The following is an 18643-nucleotide window of genomic DNA, read 5'->3' on the forward strand; positions in this document are numbered from 1 at the left end:
TCCACCTAGATGAACTGAGTCTGAGGCGTGACAGGGCAGGAGATGTGGAGGAGGAGAGAGACGTTCCACTGTGCTGCATTTGTGGCCAGAATGTGTGTGGGGAGGCCCCACGAGCCGTGGTACAGAACCCGGCAGAGAGCATGTGCCTGAGCCAGAGCCATCTTGCACCCCAGGCAGTCTGATGGCTCCACAGATAATATTGATGCCTTTTGTTTGGAAACTCTTTGTGGAGGCTTCCTCTCTCCCCACACCTACGCTCGAGGCTGGGCCTCCCTTGTGCCACTTTGCCTTTGCGCACTCCCGTGGCCAACTGTGCCGGCAGATGAGGGCTCCTGAATACTAACGAGGGGGCATCTGGCATTCCTGAGGCACGCTTGGCTCTGGGAACCCCGTCTTTGTTGCTAAGAAGCATTGGAAGCGTAGCTGAAAGCCTCTTAGGAGAGCGGGGAGAGAGAAGAGGGAGAGAAGAAAAGACAGGATTGGTTTTTAGAGCTTAACAGTTCTCTGGCCAGCTCCAAAGCGGTCCAATTTCTGATCCCAGTTAGAATAGCAATCCCTCCGTTATTGTTTCTCTTCATGATCTTGAGAAATTCCTGTGACGAGTCGGTGAGGACTTAGCAAACTCTGTGCACCGTCTCTATAGTGGTGCTTCTGAGAGGCAGAATCTGCCAGGCCAGAGAGTCCTGAAGACCCGCTTTGTTCAGTGAGGAGGCTGGAGGAGGAGGGCAGAAAGCTGCAGGGTTTGCAGTGATCACACAGGGATCCATTCGGCAGGCGTCTGCCAGATGAAGCCGGGCTCCGAGCTGGACACAGGAACAGGAAGCCCTGGCTTGCAGGGGAGACAGGCCCCATGTAGCTAATAGAATTCCATGGCTTATCTGCTCTGTGACCTACACAGCGCTGTTGAACTTGAAGTTATGCACTACTGGGTTCTAATCCTGGCTCAGTTGCTCACTAGCTGTCAATCCTTAGACAAGTACTTACACTGCCCGGAGTTTCTCCCCTGTACAATGGGTGCAGCAATGCCAAACTAGCTGGTTTACAGTGAGGAATAGGGACAGGCCAGAGAATGAATCACAGGAATGAGGACGACCTCCTTTCTGCCCTCCAGGACCCTATGGTCGGTGAGCTGTCTGCGGGCTCAGAAGATGTCTGTACCTAGAAAAGGTGATCTGGCCCATTGAATGGGGTAAAAAGAAATGCTGTTCAGACTAAAATAAGCTGGTTTCTCCTGGTGGGGCTAGTCTATGTGCCAGGAACAGTGCTAAGCAAGTCACACACGTTATCTCGTTTAATATCAATGCTGCTCTCGGGTAGGTAGCGAATGGCTCAGGGTCACACAGCTGGTGAGATCCTGCAGCTGGTGGGATCCCACCTCTGTCATACTTCCCAACTTTTAAGGGCTGAGACTTTGAAGAGTTGGGGCAGACCCAGAGGCTTTCCAGATCTTTCCAGAACATACTAGAGACTAACCCGCTCATCACCTGCAGACATCCATTTTGAAAGGTTCTACTGAAGGAAGCTGCTCAAACCACAGGCACCAGACTCGGGTGGGGACCCCACAGCCTTGGGCCACATGTGGTCTTCTGGATCCTTCATTGCAGCCTTTTGACCCAATCCAAATTTTGTAGGACAAATCCTTTTAATAACCAGTTAATAGTTTCTGACCCTTCACTTCCCTAAGCCTCTGTTTCCTTATCTATCAAACAGCGCTGTAAAATGTGTCCTGCTGAAAGGTCAGAGTTGGATGAAACAAAATATGTCACCTTCCTGGAACACAGTGGTTGCCACATGCATATTAAATTGTCTGACCTAATATTCTGATTTTCTTTCCTCGGCATTTTGGTAGGATGAGAAAGCCTTGTCCGCTTGCTTACTCCTCTGACCTAAAAGGCAGCTAGCAGGCCCAAGGGTTCCAGAAAAACAGAGGTAGGCAGTCTGCCTCAGGTCAGTTTTCTCTGGGCAATTCAGGGATTATATAAACTAAAGCAGGTCAGACTAGAAGACTTGTAAAGAACATTTATTTTAGTGAATCTAAATGGTTTTGTTCTTGGGGTTTTGTTCCTAAGATGTCATGAGCTACACCGCTATATAAAATGGATAAAAGGGATGCTCAGAGGCCTTTCTGTTTGATTTTCCCTTGACCTAACTTGCTCACTCTGTTTCCCAAATGCTTTGACAATTACTAACCTGGTTACCAGCCAGTATTCTGCTTAGTGAGGGTGCTGGGGACACCTCATCTCTGAAGCCCCAGGCTCATGTTCCTTCAGTGAGCTCATGCTGCCTGTGTGGGGTGTGTGTGCGTGTGTGTGTGTGTGAGACTGTGTGTTATGTGGGAGGAACAAGGTTGAGGGATGTTAAGGACAAAAGAACTGTCGGAACTGGTGTAAAGTGTCACCTGATTTTCCTGCCCAGAGAGAGCAGAGGATGGTACCTATCCCCCAAATTCCTGGTCCTAGGAGGCCTTTCTTAAAACTTCTATTTAGAACTCTTGGAAAACATCCCTAGAGACAGCGTAACATTGTGTAGTTTCCTACTGCAGAAAGTAATGGACTTATTCAGAAAACCTCATTTGAAATTGTTCTTCTACTACTTACTATTAAGATATTATCAATAGTTTGCTTTTTCTTATAGTGTGGGAGTCTTTCCTAGAATAATGACTAGGGGAAGGTATAAAACCATTCAAAAATGACGTGTTTAGGTCTACTGTATGTCAGGCCCTGGAGAATTGACAGCATTTATCATGTTTTTTTACTGTATGGAGTTGTGGGGTTTGCAGAAACATAGGTTGATTAACAAGGTAGAAAAAAAATCATACATGCAATATTAATAATAAGCTTTATTAGCATAAAAGGAGTTTTAAGTAACTGGATTTTTGCCACATCAGAAGAGAAAACCTAGTTTTTCTGATCATTTTGAGCTGTTATGAGCAAGCATTCTAGCCAGAAACCAAGTCCAAATCAAATGCATTTACCATAGCGACAGCGGCCTCAGCACTGACAGTGCCTGCACCACTCACTTGGGCTGGGGAGAGACACGTGTCTAGGTAAGAAGGGAGACAGGGAAACGTCTGCTCTCACAATATGGGCTTGTTATCACAGCTCCTTTAAGTACCGCAGTGCTGGCTCCAAGAGCATATTTTCTCCCGAACGAAATCTCCGCAAGGCCTGGTTGATTTTCCGAGGACTCAGGGACAGGTTGTAAATGAGATTGTAGTTGTGAATGAGACGGCGAGCTCGTTCCCTCTCCAGGACTCCTGTGATAGGATGGTGTGGGTGGCAAGTTTTTTTGTTTGTTTGTTTGTTTTTAAAGAGGAAGGGGAAAAACAGAGAAAACTTATGTTAGCTTGACGGCCACTCAAGTGAAAAGTAAATGCTATTAAGAACATTTTGCAACTTTAAGCTTCTTAAAAATCAAGTGACACCTTAAAAGAGTATCTGTGGTCCTGGATATGCAGCATAGATTTCAGGAGTAATGTGAAGTTGATTAGAGGGGGAGAGAATGAGATGTTGAAACGGAGTGCAAACAAATCCATAGATACATGCTAAAGCAATTTAACTTGTTTTTTTATAGCTATAAAACTTTTAAAACAGGGTGACTGCTAAAAGTAATCCCTAATGGTTCTGGTTTCTTTTTATCTTGTTGAAGTATCCAAAGAGGTGCCTAAATAGCTTATTTTTTAACCCATTCTGGAAATACATTTATAGACCTCCTCAGTATCCCCAGGGATTGGGTCCAGGACCCCCATGTATCTACAAACGCTCAAGTCCCTCATAGAAAATGGCATAGAATTTGCATATAACCTAGGTGTGCCCTCCCGTATACTTTAAATCATCTCTAGTTTACTTACGTACCTAATACAATGCAAATGCTATGTCAATAGTTATGCTGTATTTTTATTTGCATTTTTATTGTTGTATGGTTTTTGTTACATTTTTTTGAGTGTTTTTGATCTGTGGTGGGTCGAATCCGCAGAGGCAGGATGTATGAATACAGAGGACAGACCGTGCTGTGTGCCTCTCCCCAGTGTGCTGTGTGATCACAAGGAAAGCATCTCACTTCTAATGGCTCAGATCTGCACCTGTGTAACAGAGATGACGGTGCCTCTGATTGCAGGATATGCTCTGGTACCCACACGATATATTTGCCAATACCAATGTTGGTATACTTTCTGTCTTAGGATTAGGTAGATTTTGATTGCTGCTGAGAGGAGTTTCAGTATAAATCATGGCATCACCAAAAATCAATAACTTGTTCAAAAGCCCCTAATTGTGAGTCTATCTGTGTCAGATCCTGTGCTTGGGAATGCAGAAAATTTAGAGAATTGATCTGTTACCCACAGAAGCTCCCAGCCAATTGGGGAGATAAGTTATGCAGAAAATTAACTAGAGTGCAACAAAAATAGGAATCATCAGCTGGGCATGGTGGCAGGCTACTGACATTTATATATAAAATGTACTATGTCCCAGGAACTGCTCCAAGCATTTTGCCAATATTAACTCATCTAATTCTCACAACAACCCATTTTGCAGAGGGAGAAACTGAGGCCAGAGATAGTAAGTCTCTTGGTTGCCTCCGGTTTACCACAGGTTTACACTGTGGGATGAGGGAGAGAGATTGCTTCAAGTCGGGATTGTATTGTTTCCTACGTATGTTCCTTGAATTATTACAGGTAACGATAAAAAGCTTTTCCTTGTCTTTTACAGGAACAAAACACACATGTCTTGCATGTGGCTCTTTTACTTTTCTTTACCTGTGCAGACTGTAAGAGTGATAGCGAAATTCTTTCTCAAATAATCCCAAGGCAGTGCCTCGGTCATTTTGTAGAAAGCTGCTACTAGTCTGTCAGGAGTGTATGGTCGTGGATAGCTGCCATCTCGGTTTAAGCTTATTTGAATGTGCAAGAACCTCTGAGCACCGTGCTCCCTCTGAACTGCTCTCCAGCGGGTATTCTGAACACAGCGCTACTGACAGGTGGAGTCGCGAGGTGATTCTATTCTATTATTTTCTGGTCTATTCCTCTTTGCTTACTGCCTATCGATTGCCTTATTAGATGTGATCTTTTCCTCCACATGAACGTCATCCTTCAAGTTGGACAACTGCGTCTTCAAAGTTCTCGGGATGGCGATGCTGCTCTCAGGTTGGCTTAGGTTTGTTTCCTCTGGAAAGTTCCCCAGTCCTGCTTCTGGACACGTAAGTCATGGACTTTGGAACAAGTTTCTGACTGTGAGACCTTCGGGAAGTTACACGAACTTTTGAGACTCAGTTTCTTTCTCTTTAAAACAGGGATAAGTAGCTGGGTCTGGCAGCAGGCAGCAGGCGTGGCAGCTACTCAAGAAGCTGAGGCCGGAGGATTGTTTGGGCCCAGGAGTGTGAGGCTGCAGCGCACCATGACCCTCCTTGTGCATAGCCACTGCTCTCCAGCCTGGGCTGATAGTGAGTCCCTGGCTCTAAATAAATAAATAAGATGTGATAATTAAATTGTGTGCAAATTGGTCGGGTGGCAAGGTGGCTCACAACTGTAATCCTAGCACTCTGGGAGGCCGAGGTGGGAGGATCCTTTGAGCTCAGGAGTTTGAGACCAACCAGCCTGAGCAAGAGAGAGTTCCCATTTCTACTAAAAATATAAAAACTAGCTGGATGTCATGGTGGGCGCAACTAAGTACCTGTAGTCCCAGGTACTTGGAAGGCTGAGGCCAGAAGATTGCTCAAGCCCAAGAGTTTGATGTTGCTGTGAGCTATGTTGATGCCACTGCACTCTACCCAGGGTGACAGAGTGAAACTCTGTCTCTAAAAAAATAAATAGGTCTTGAGCATGATGGCGGACAGGACGGACATGTAGCCCACCTCCCCCAAGCCACCAGGTGAGAGGAAAGGCGGTCTGGACCTTCCCTGTGTGTGGATTATTGGAGTGGACAGACAGCTGGAGATGCCCAGTGAACTGGCAGATTGCTATATATGAGGGGTAATTTAAAATCAAAGACTCTGTTGTACAGATTCTTCCCTGCTCGGCTGTGCCGGCCAGTAGGCCCCTCCCCTACGGAGGTCAGCAGCTTGTAAATGCTGACAAAACCCAATTGACAAATAATTATTCCTGAACTGAGGGAGGCATCCGAAAGGAGAGCCTCTCAAAACCACGGGGAGCTGGGCAAACTGTTGGACAATTGAAGGGAAGGGATCCTGCCCAGGAAACAGACATTTTGAACTACCCAAAAGGGTGGGCACCTTTCCCCCAGGCGTTGGAGGGGGCTGGCAGTTTAGGCTGCGCAGCGAACTGGCGGGCGCCAATCCAAAAGAGAAACTCTGAACCATAAAACCCAGAATAAGTCCCCCAAACGCTCCAACCCCGGACCCGGCTTGAAGCCACGGACCCGGCTTCTGTGGACCCGGCTTTGGCTGCTAAAGCCGGGAAACTACTGAAGCCGCAGACCCGGCTGTAGCTGCTGAGGCCACGAACTTGGCTTCAGCCCTGGTAGCCAGCTACAACAGATAAAACCACCAGCCCACCAAGACCGCACGAACTCAGCACCACTCCCCCTACAGCCAATTACAGTCGCCAGTTTGCAGGAGAACCTGGGAACAGAGTGGAAAGACTTGAGAAGCGTGGACACCTGCACTGACTGGGAAGGTTGGTCGCAAGTGCTGTCTGGAAAAGAACAGCCGAGGTTACACAATTCTTAGGCGACAAACTTTTGCAGAAATTCCAAAATGGCGATCGGCCATGGAAGGTGGTTACCATGGTAACAGTACAAACTGTAAATCAGGTATAAGCCTCGGAACCACTCACAGCGTCACCTGGTGTCCAGAAAGTATATTGCAGTATGAATATATTCCTATGAAAGTTGATCCCTACAGCAGACATATAGATAAATATAGGTATATTTCTACACGCAAGAGTATTTTTGTAGTTGGTGGCTTTTTTTTTTTGGCTTTCATGTTTTTTTTTGTTTGTTTGTTCTGTTTTTGTCTGTTTCTTCCTCACCATTTTCTTAGAGGAGATTTCAATAATTTTTTATTACTTTTTACATAAATATATTTTTTTATTTCTATGTCTTCTAATTTTAATTTCTTCTTACTTCTCAATTAACATTCCTAATAACACCACTTTTTGCTCTCTATTTTTTTCCTTTCTTTCAATTATTTTACGATTATCACTATTTTTATTGCAGTTGTTCTTATATTGCTGCTGTCGTGGCTGTCACCTGTATGTCTATGTGCTTCCGTCTGTCTCTGTATCTATGGGCCCGTGTGCCTGGTAACCTTTGTATCTGTTTATTTGTTCATTTGGTCTCAATGAGCTTGGTGTTACAACCTGCAACTCTGAGCTCCTAACACTCCCCTCCACTCTCACTCCGTGATCTGGAGACCTGCCCCCCCCAGGAGTCCAGATTCTTGGGTGAACTCTCGAGAGGTGCAGACAGGACCTGGACTGCAGCTGGCCAGTGCTGACTCTGTAGCAAAGGAGCGAGAAGACGATGGTTGGCTAAGAAGGAATTACACTGGAGCGGCGATGCCCCGAGGTGCAGAGCAACAGCCGTCTTCAGCAATAACAAGGCCCACCCCCAGATATCCTATAGCCTCTCCTCCTGTCTTCCTGGGCAACCAGATGAGGCCGAGCATCTTCTCAGATGGCAACCACCATGGAACAGACCTGGGACTGAAACACAGGCCCCGTGAGTAAAGGGTTTGCCTGAGGCGGCACTGACCTGGGTGGAACACGAGGACTAGAAAACACACCCACAGAGCCGGGAAACTCCCAGGGTGGGGCTGATCCAGAGGACCGCTTTACTGAGCCTAAGATGCACCTGGCCCTCAGGGGATCACCAGCCTATAGACAAAGGAGGCCAAGAGGCTGCAGCCGACAACTGATCGTGCTGCGAATACAAACCCACAGGACTAAAGACAGGGCCTGAGGCACAGGTTCTGGGAACTCAAATCAGCCTCTCCTCTGCAGAAGAATCTAGCAGGGTCAGAAACAAACTCCCACAGGGTTGTTCCATTCACCCAGTAACATAAACTAAGGGTGGGGCTGGAACTGAGTGAACACCTCCAGCCTCCATCAAGTGCCTGAGGTTGACAGGTCACACCACCCCCTGCTGGATAAAGACAGAGAGTAGTGGCCTAGACGAGCAGACACAGACTACCCTGTGACTTAGGGCAGGTGCAAACCCCTGGAGTATCTGCTTACTGCAGACAACTGACTGGGTCACAGCCCTGTGGGGCTAGCAGCGACTGGGTGTGACAGAGCTGCAAGGTGGGGAAGGAGGCATCAATCTTCCCAGACTGATCTATTTACTGGGTGGCTCTTCCTGACTCCACGCAGCACTGGAGCAAGCCATATTAGAGCAGTCACCAGACCCCTGTGATCCAGTTCCCAGGGACCTTTTGAACTCTCCCACCCAAGGCAGCTGCTGACTGAGACAATTGATTTGGACCTTTTGAACTGAGCCACTCACCTGGGGACTATCCAGGTGGTGCCCTGGGTGTGTGGTTGTAGGAAGGTTTGATTTTCCTTTTCCATTTGTTGCCTGTGGTGGGTGGGGTGACTTAATTGCTTGTATTTCTCCACAGCTGAGACTTCAACCCAGAGTAACTGTTTCACTAGGGTCAAATAGAAACCAGCTGAAAACAAGACAGAACCACTTAGCCCCTCTACACCAAACAGGGCCCCAGTTTCTCAGGCCACAGCACTGTAACGGGTCCTTGACAAAACACCAGGGGAGAAATCAAAGGGAGTAAAACAATCACGGGGCGGAATCAGCAGAAAAACTCTGGTAACATGAATAACCAGAATAGATCAACCCCCCCACCACCAAGGAAAGATATGGCAGATGTAATTGAAGATCCCATTCACAAACAACTGGCTGAGATGCCAGAAATCGAATTCAGAATTTGGATGGCAAACAAGATTAACAAAATGGAACTAGGAATTCATGGAGAAATTCAAAAGCTGTCTCAAGAATTTAATGAATTTAAAGACAAAACCACCAAAGACTTAGACACACTGAAGCAAGAATTTGCAGCCCTCAAAGATATGAAAAATACAGTAGAATCCCTTAGCAACAGAATGGACCAAGCAGAAGAAAGGATCTCCGACATAGAAGATAAAGCCTTTGAACGCTCCTAAACTCTCAAAGAGGAAGAGAAATGGAGAGCAAAAATGGATCACTCTCTCAGAGAGCTCTGGGATAACTCGAAGAAGGCAAATATCTGACTCATAGGAATTCCTGAAACAGATGAAGTGGCCTCACTGGGCGCAGAGGCCCTTCTGCATGAAATTATGAAAGAGAATTTTCCAGACATGCCTAGAAAACCTGAAATTCAGATAGCAGATAGCTTCAGAACCCCAGCACGACTCAACCCCAATAAGACATCCCCCAGGCATATCATAATTAACTTCACTAAAGTTAATATGAAGGAGAAAATTCTCAAAGCGGCCAGGCGAAAGAAAACTATTACCTTCAAAGGGAAGAACATTAGAATGACTGCAGATCTCTCTGCTGAAACTTTTCAAGGCAGAAGAGGGTGGTCATCAAAGTTTAATCTCCTCAAGCAAAATAACTTTCAACCCCGGATCTTGTACCCAGCTAAACTGAGTTTCATTTATGATGGAGAAATTAAATACTTTAATGATATTCATATGCTAAAGAAATTTGCCATAACCAAACAAGCTCTTCAGGATATTCTCAGACCTATCCTCCATAATAACCAACCCAATCCTCTACTACAAAAGTAAACTCACTCAGAAACTTCTGATCAAACTCCGACTTCCACAATGGCAAAAGGATTAAAAATGCCCACTGGACTTTCGAAAAACTCAATACCCAAAATTTCACCAAACTTATCAATACTCTCCATTAATGTGAATGGCTTAAACTGCCCTCTAAAGAGACATAGGTTAGCTGACTGGATACAAAAACTCAGGCCAGACATTTGTTGCATACAAGAGTCACATCTTAACTTAAAAGACAAATACAGACTCAGAGTGAAAGGCGGATGGTCATCCATATTTCAGGCAAATGGTAACCAGAAAAAAGCAGGTGTTGCAATTTTATTTGCAGATACAAAGGCTTTAAACCAACAAAAGTAAGGAAGGACAAAAATGGTCACTTCATATTTGTTAAGGGTAAGACTCAATATGATGAGATTTCAATTATTAACATCTATGCACCCTACCAGAATGCACCTCAATTTATAAGAGAAACTCTAACAGACATGAGCAACTTGATTTCCTCCAACTCTATAATAGTCGGAGATTTTAACACTCCTTTAGCAGTGATGGATCGATCCTCCAACAAAAAGCTGAGTAAAGAAATTCTAGATTCAAATCTAACCATCCAGCATTTAGATTTAGCAGACATCTACAGAACATTTCATCCCAACAAAACTGAATACACATACTTCTCATCAGCCCACGGAACTTACTCCAAAATTGATCACATCTTAGGTCACAAGTCTAACCTCAGTAAATTTAAAGGAATAGAAATTATTCCATGTATCTTCTCGGACCATCATGGAATAAAACTTGAGATGAGTAACAACAGGAATCTGCATACTCATACAAAGACATGGAAGTTAAATAACCTTATGCTGAATGATAGCTGGGTCAGAGATGAGATCAAGAAGAAAATTGCCAAATTTCTGGAACAAAACGATAATGAAGACATGAACTATCAGAACCTCTGGGACACCGCAAAGGCAGTTCTAAGAGGGAAATTTAAAGCACTGCAACCCTTCCTCAGGAGAACGGAAAGAGAGGAAGTTAACAACTTAATGGGACATCTCAGGAGACTGGAAATGGAAGAACACTCCAACCCCAAATCCAGTAGAAGAAAACAAATAACCAAAATCAGAGCAGAACTAAATGAAATTGAAAACAAAAGAATAATACAACAGATCAATAAATAAAAAAGCTGGTTTTTTGAAAAGGTCAACAAAATAGATAAACGTTTGGCCAACCTAATCAGGAAAAAAAGAGTAAAATCTCTAATCTCATCAATCAGAAATAACAAAGACAAAATAACAACAGACTCCTCAGAAATCAAAAAAATCCTTAATGAATATTACAAGAAACTTTATTCTCAGAAATACAAAAATCTGAAGGAAATTGACTGTTACTTGGAAGTACGTCACCTTCCAAGACTTAACCAAAATCAAGTGGAAATGTTGAACAGGCCCACTTATATCAAGTTCGGAAATAACATCAACCATACAAAATCTCCTCAAAAAGAAAAGCCTGGGACCAGATGGCTTTACATCAGAATTCTACCAAACCTTTAAAGAGGAATTAGTACCTATATTACTCAACCTGTTCCAAAAGGTAGAAAAAGAAGGAAGACTACCCAACACGTTCTATGAAGCAAACATCACCCTGATCCCCAAACCAGGAAAAGACCCAACAAGAAAAGAAAATTATAGACCAATATCACTAATGAATACAGATGCAAAAATATTCAACAAGATTCTAACAAACAGAATCCAGCAACATATCAAACAAATCATACATCATGACCAAGTCGGTTTTATCCCAGGGTCTCAAGGCTGGTTCAATATTTGTAAATCTATAAATGTAATTCAGCACACAAACAAATTAAAAAACAAAGACCATATGATTCTCTCAATCGATGCAGAAAAAGCTTTTGATAACATCCAACATCCCTTCATGATCAGAACACTTAAGAAAATTGGTATAGAAGGGACATTTCTTAACATAATAGAGGCCATCTACAGCAAACCCACAGCCAATATCATATTGAATGGAGTTAAATTGGAATCATTTCCACTCAGATCTGGAACCAGACAAGGCTGCCCATTATCTCCATTGCTCTTTAACATTGTAATGGAAGTTTTAGCCACCGCAATCAGGGAAGAAAAGGCGATCAAGGGTATCCACATAGGGTCAGAAGAGATCAAACTTTCTCTCTTCGCAGATGATATGATTGTATATCTCAAAAATACTAGGGACTCTACTACAAAACTCTTAGAAGTGATCAAGGAATACAGCAGCGTCTCAGGTTACAAAATCAACATTCATAAATCCGTAGCCTTTATATATACCAACAATAGTCAAGTTGAAAAAACAATTAAGGACTCTATCCCATTCACAGTAGTGCCAAAGAAGATGAAATACTTGGGAGTTTATCTAACAAAGGACGTGAAAGATCTATATAAAGAGAACTATGAAACTCTAAGAAAAGAGATAGCCGAGAATGTTAACAAATGGAAAAATATACCATACTCATGGTTGGGAAGAATCAACATTGTTAAAATGTCCATACTACCCAAAGCAATATACAATTTCAACACAATCCCCATTAAAGCTCCACTGTCATACTTTAAAGATCTTGAAAAAACAATACTTCGTTTTATATGGAATCAGAAAAAACCTCGAATAGCCAAGACATTACTCAGAAATAAAAGCAAAGCAGGAGGAATCACGCTACCAGACCTCAGACTATACTACAAATCGATAGTGATCAAAACAGCATGGTACTGGCACAAAAACAGAGAAGTAGACGTCTGGAACAGAATAGAGAACCAAGAGATGAATCCAGCTAATTAATTTACAAGCCAATTAAAAACATTCAGTGGGGAAAAGATTCCCTATTTAACAAATGGTGGTGTGTGAACTGGCTGACAACCTGTAGAAGACTGAAACTGGACCCACACCTCTCACCATTAACCAAGATAGACTCTCACTGGATTAAAGATTTAAACCTAAGACATGAAACTATAAAAATACTAGAAGAGAGTGCAGGGAAAAATCCTTGAAGAAATTGGGCTGGGCGAGTTTTTCATGAGAAGGACCCCCGGGCAATTGAAGCTGCTTCAAAAATACACTATTGGGACTTGATCAAACTAAAAAGCTTCTGCACATCCAAGAACACAGTAAGTAAAGCAAGCAAACAGCCCTCAGAATGGGAAAAGATATTTGCAGGTTATGTCTCTGACAAAGGTTTAATAACCAGAATCCACAGAGAACTCAAATGCATTAGCAAGAAAAGAACAAGGGATCCCATCACAGGCTGGGCAAAGGACTTGAAAAGAAACTTCTCTGAAGAAGACAGGCGCACGGCCTTCAGACATATGAAAAAATGCTCATCATCTTTAATCATCAGAGAAATGCAAATCAAAACTACTTTGAGATATCATCTAACTCCAGTGAGACTAGCCTACATCACAAAATCCCAAGACCAGAGATGTTGGCGTGGATGTGGAGAAAATGGAACACTTCTACACTGCTGGTGGGAATGCAAATTAATACATTCCTTTTGGAAAGAGATATGTAGAACACTTAGAGATCTAAAAATAGATCTGCCATTCAATCCTGTAATCCCCCTACTGGGCATATACCCAGAAGACCAAAAATCACATCATAACAAAGATATTTGTATTAGAATATTTACTGCAGCCCTATTCATAATTGCTAAGTCATGGAAAAAGCCCAAGTGCCCATCAATCCACGAATGGATTAATAAATTGTGGTATATGTACACCATGGAATATTATGCAGCCTTAAAAAAAGATGGAGACTTTACCTCTTTCATGTTTACATGGATAGAGCTGGAACATATTCTTCTTAGTAAAGTGTCTCAAGAATGGAAGAAAAAGTACCCAATGTACTCACCCTTATTATGAAACTAATGTAGGAGCTCACATGAAAGCTACAACCCAGTTACAACTTAAAATTGGGAGAAGGGGGAAAGGGAGGGGGGGAGGTAGGTGGAGGGAGGGGGATTAATGGGAGTACACCTGCGGTGCATCTTACAAGGGTATATGTGAATCCTAGTAAAAGTGGAATGTAAAGGTCTTAGCAAAATAACTAAGAAAACGCCACAAAAGCTATGTTAACTAGTGTGATGAAAATGTGTCAAACGGTCTATGAACCAAGTGTATGGTGCCCCATGATCATACTAATATACATAGCTATGATTTAATAAAAAAATAAAAAAAATAAATAAAGTGCAAATCAATAAAATATTCCATGCATATAGTATCCAGTACTAATAAGCACTCATTAATGCCAAATATTACAGATCTCTTACTTGGTGATCTTCTTTCACATTTGGGAGGTGTGTTTTATTATTATCACTCTTATTTTATAAATGAGGAAACAGGGGAATGTGAGTGACTGGCTTTTAGGGATCAGTAATTGGTGGAGTCTGGACTTGAATCTAAATCTTCTGATTAAAAATAACAAAACAAAACAAAATTGGTAAAACCTGAACGCTTTCTAGTCTGTCGTGAGACTCGGTGTGGCAGGAAGTCAGAGCTAGGTTTGAATTGTGGCTTACCTTCCTACTGACTATTATTTTATTACATTGAACTTGGCTTTCTCCTCTGTACATAAGGATACTAATCCCTTCCGCCTGTGGTTAATGTGACGATTTAGTGTTGCAGCGTAGGAGGGTCCAGGCCTGTGCAGACAGCGTCCTTTAAGGCTCTCATTGCATTATGCCTCCTTGAACTCTAAAATATTTTCTATGTAGCTTTTAGTTCACTGGGAAAATTCCAAATGCATAATTTGCCCAGACATTTATCTCAACCACTCTTTTTTTTTTCCTGTGGACAACATGACCAGTTATTCACAGTCATTCCTTATCCCTTCTCCTCAAGGCTATTTTCTTGACAACCGTCATTAGGGAGTGAACACAGTAGGTTCCCAGAAACACTGATTTGATGATGGATGGTCTGCCCTCATCCTGGATGAAGAACACCCTGGCCTACATATTTCCTCGCACATAATAAAGAGCAGTGATTCATCCGTGGGCAAAGTAGGTATCATCTGCTTGGCATCTAGAATGGGGCTGCGGTGGTCTACTAAATACTGTGGTTAATAAACCAACCAAGTGACCTCAGTTAGTCCTTCTTTTCTCATTAAAGACAGTTGTGGATGTTTTCAGATCTGGCTGACACATTCCTTGGCTGTTGAGGAATGAATGAATTTCATAGAAACAGAGAAAACAGACATAAATAGTGAGGAGGCCATGAGAACGGCATTTCAGATTTTTCAGAATCTGCCTTCAGAGTCAACAAGCTCTGTTTTGACTCAGAACAGTTCTGAGAAAGGGCCCAGTCTTTGGGGAATCTCTCAGCAACTAGGTTTATGACCCATCATCTATCATCCAAACCCAGTATGTTTCTTTTCCTAGTTTTTTTTTTAAATTTCGTTTTGCTTTCCTTTGTAACCCTATCATCACTCTTATGCTCCTGGCATGAATACGCAGATTTAGGGTTATTTGAATAACCCATTAATTTCCTTTCCCCAGTGTCTTCCCTCAGCAATCCTCCACTTTCATTATTTTCTGCATTGGATGGGACTTTGGTGGACACTGGGCAGAGAATGAAGCCTCATCCTAGCCCAAAGATTTACAGCGGGGCCAACTCTATCACTTGTCCTACATGAACCCCCGACCTGTCTTGCTCCCCTGCTTCTCCCTCATCCTTATTCTCACCTTCTAACCTTTGGAGAAGATGGAGTCAGACTTGGAATGGCCTGTCCAGCCATTCGAAGTCTCCCTGACCTCAGGTCTCAGTTCAAGCTCTCTCCCTTGGAGCCCACTCTGAGTATGCTGAGCTCCTATGAGAAGATGAGCTTCCTGTCACCTCTTCTCCCTTTCCTTTTAACTCTTTAACTCCCATTTGTGCCTTCAGTTATAATACTTTACTACACACTCTCTTTTTATTTTACTTTTTTTAGTGGCATTGAATTCTCACCAGTCTCTATGTCTTACCTAAAAGTCAGATTTTTGAGGCCAGAGACCATGTCTCATCCTTCCTGGTTTTCCTCTTGGCCAACCTCTAACACAGTGCGAGACTCATAACAAATTTTTAATAAATAACATTATAACTCGGGTGGATGAATCGTTCACATAATGTTTGCAGGTTCTTCCTCCCTCTCTTTGGCATGATTATGAAAAGTTCTTGGATTTTGTATGATGGTTCTACATTATGTCATCTAGAATTAAGTTGACTTGGAACTGAATTCTAGACTGTAATCCTAGCACTACGGGAGGCTGAGGTGGGTGGATCTCTTGAGCTCAGGAGTTTGAGACCAGCCTGAGCAAAAGTGAGATTCCTTCTCAATGGAAACTAGAAAAACTAGCTGGACATGGTAGTGGGCACCTGTAGTCCCAGCTACTCAGGAGCCTGAGGCAAGAGGATCACTCAAGCCCAAGAATTTGAGGTTGCTATGAGCTATGATGTCATGGCACCTGAGCCTGGGCAACAAAGTGAGACTGTTCCCCCCCAAAAAAGAATATCAAAAACCTAAGAATGAAAAGACAGGCAACAGCTACTGCTACCCACTTACTTGTAGAGAGTGTTACCATGCACGCTGACTGGTCATGAACCACCCCGTGGGGGTCAGGGCCGTTTGAGTCCATGCTTCGGAACCTGCTCCCTCTTTTCTGTCCTCCATGTCTCCAATCTGGTTCTACACTTCATTTTCTCTCCTTTCTGCTGCTGCTTATTTTATCTCCTCATTCCTCCTGTACATAGTCACCAAAAATCTTTCTGAAGTACAACTTCATCACCTCTCTCTTCTGATAATGCCACTCCCTATGTTTGAATTAAGTCCAAATTCCTCAGGCTGGTATTTAAAACCTTGCAACTTTCCCCCCCGTTCCATATTCCTTCCTGAGCCATTTAATACCCTTTTGCATGGTCTCTACATCCTATCCAAACCAAAATCCTTGCATTGAGTTTCACACATGGCATTTACCTCTTTGCTAAAAAAGCCTATTTCATTCCTTTGTGTCCAAACTGCAGTTGATGTTTAATGACCAATTTAACATTAACAGAGCCTTCCCTGCCCGATGCCCTCCCCAGAAGACAGCTCGCCTTTCTCTGACGGCCCACAAAGCTGCATGCTCTAGCGGCACCTACAGCCTTCTGCTTGGGTGGGGCTGTTTGTGCACATTCATTCATTTATTTGCTCCTCAGAAAATTACTGAACAGAATTACGCATGGTGCCAGGGATAAAAAAAGGAATATAGTCCCCTGATGAGATAGTGATAATGATAATAAGCCTCCAAATAAAAACACAGTATATTAAATATGATAATGAATGTTAAAGAATCAGAGAGGCCAGAAGAAAATTAGCCCAGGTCTGTTTGGAGAGTCTCAGAGGGGCAGTGTTCAAATTCTAACGTAAAAGATGTTTAGGCGTTAATTAGCTAGGTGGACGAAGTGAGGAGTTGGGAGGGGTTGGGGTGGGAGGAGAACCAGGCAGCTCAGGTGGCATGGGGTCAGAACGGGGACAGACAACTGAAAAGCAAGGAGAGTTTGGAGAAAGGCGAATAGTTTGTTATGAGTGGGAAGGCCTGCAGGGAGAATGGTCATGGCAGAAGGAAACACTGGGCAGGTGGAAGGGACAAATCTGACCTTGTTAAGGAGTTAGGACTTCATCCATAGCAGTGGTGAGCCCTGACGTATTTTAATCAGGGGAATTATAAGGTTGGATTATGGCTCAGAGTTTGGCAACAGAGTGGAGGAAGAATGAGGGACCCAAAGAGATGGTTTAGATCATAGGTAACGTGCGTCTGATTTATCTTTGCCTAGATGTGCTTGGCACCATGCCAGGCACACAGTTTATGTACAAATTGTATTATTTAGGAACTGAGAAAACATGAGGTGCCCACCTTTAGACTTGAGCATAAGTGGAAAGGAGTGCGGCTTTAAACTTCATACTTCACCTGAGTTACTCAGATCACAGAGGTAGAGGGCGTTTTCCAGCTTCCTGAACCTGTCCATCCACATCTCGCTTTCTTCAGACTTATTCTTCATGGCCAGACTCATGGAAGGCTGGGAGACTGGCCTGATCTTCAAAGAGCTCAGAGGATCTTCTGGGGCTGAAGTTTTAGCAGTGGGGGTTTCTGACTGCAGCTCCTCTTCTGGTGTTTTCTACCAGAGCAACACAAGCATTTCACTGGCAACACATTCACCACCCAGAGCTTCTTCAGTCTCTTGGCCAAAGATGAAGCCACACAACTAACAAGATTTATTGCAAAACACGGTTTTGGAAAACCAGGCTGAGTTTCAAATCCTCAGTGCCATAGGATCCTATCTGTCAAGACTTTCTGGATACAAACATGTTCAGTTTTTGTTGTGGTGGTGGTGGTGAAGAGAAGAGTTTCATTCTGACTTTTATTCGGTTCTCATTTCTGAATTGCACCAAGTAAAAGACTTGGTAACTAACTGTGACTTTTCATGACTCCCCGCTCTACTTTGTACTGGTGTGCTCTGCAGGGAATGGGCTTCCTAGGATGCTTGTAACTTCTTGGTAGGAAAACCTCTGGGTCATGAGTGTGAGATTTTTGGCAAATAAGTGATTCAAACAATAGTAGTATTATGTTAGTCTTCTGGGCCCATTTTAAACGCTGTTAAAGAGCTTCTAGTCTGCCTGATCCTGTTCATTTAACAAAGGAAACCAAGACTCCCCAACAAACACATCCCAAATGCAAATGATTCACTAACATCTCAAAGATCTTATGGTAGATCCAACACTAGACATAGGACCTAAAGCTCATCTTGGTCTGCTAACCTCACGCCCAGTAAAAAGTAGAGTTATTTTTGGATAACTCTGCTTTTGTAAAGACAAAAGTTATCCAAAACTCGCCATGTAAAGCATCCTGTGCCACAT

At 43.2% G+C, this 18643-nt stretch overlaps 1 protein-coding gene and 1 long non-coding RNA gene across 4 annotated transcripts in view; one reads left to right on the top strand and one right to left on the bottom strand.

The window, feature by feature from the left end:
* Nucleotides 1-18643, top strand: part of LOC128575250 (uncharacterized) — a 42257-nt gene that overhangs the window by 13498 nt on the left and 10116 nt on the right. The window lies entirely within an intron of this gene.
* Nucleotides 2823-18643, bottom strand: part of C22H1orf87 (chromosome 22 C1orf87 homolog) — an 88764-nt gene continuing 72943 nt past the window's right edge. The window contains exons 12-13 of the mRNA XM_053576754.1: nucleotides 17697-17904; nucleotides 2823-3256 (exon numbers count right to left, since the gene is read on the bottom strand). Of these exons, the coding sequence (XP_053432729.1) occupies nucleotides 3096-3256; nucleotides 17697-17904 (369 nt within the window). The 3' untranslated portion in view covers nucleotides 2823-3095. The remainder of the gene's footprint in view (nucleotides 3257-17696; nucleotides 17905-18643) is intronic.

This window comes from Nycticebus coucang, chromosome 22, assembly GCF_027406575.1.
Source record: "Nycticebus coucang isolate mNycCou1 chromosome 22, mNycCou1.pri, whole genome shotgun sequence".
Taxonomy (NCBI): Eukaryota; Metazoa; Chordata; class Mammalia; order Primates; family Lorisidae; genus Nycticebus; species Nycticebus coucang.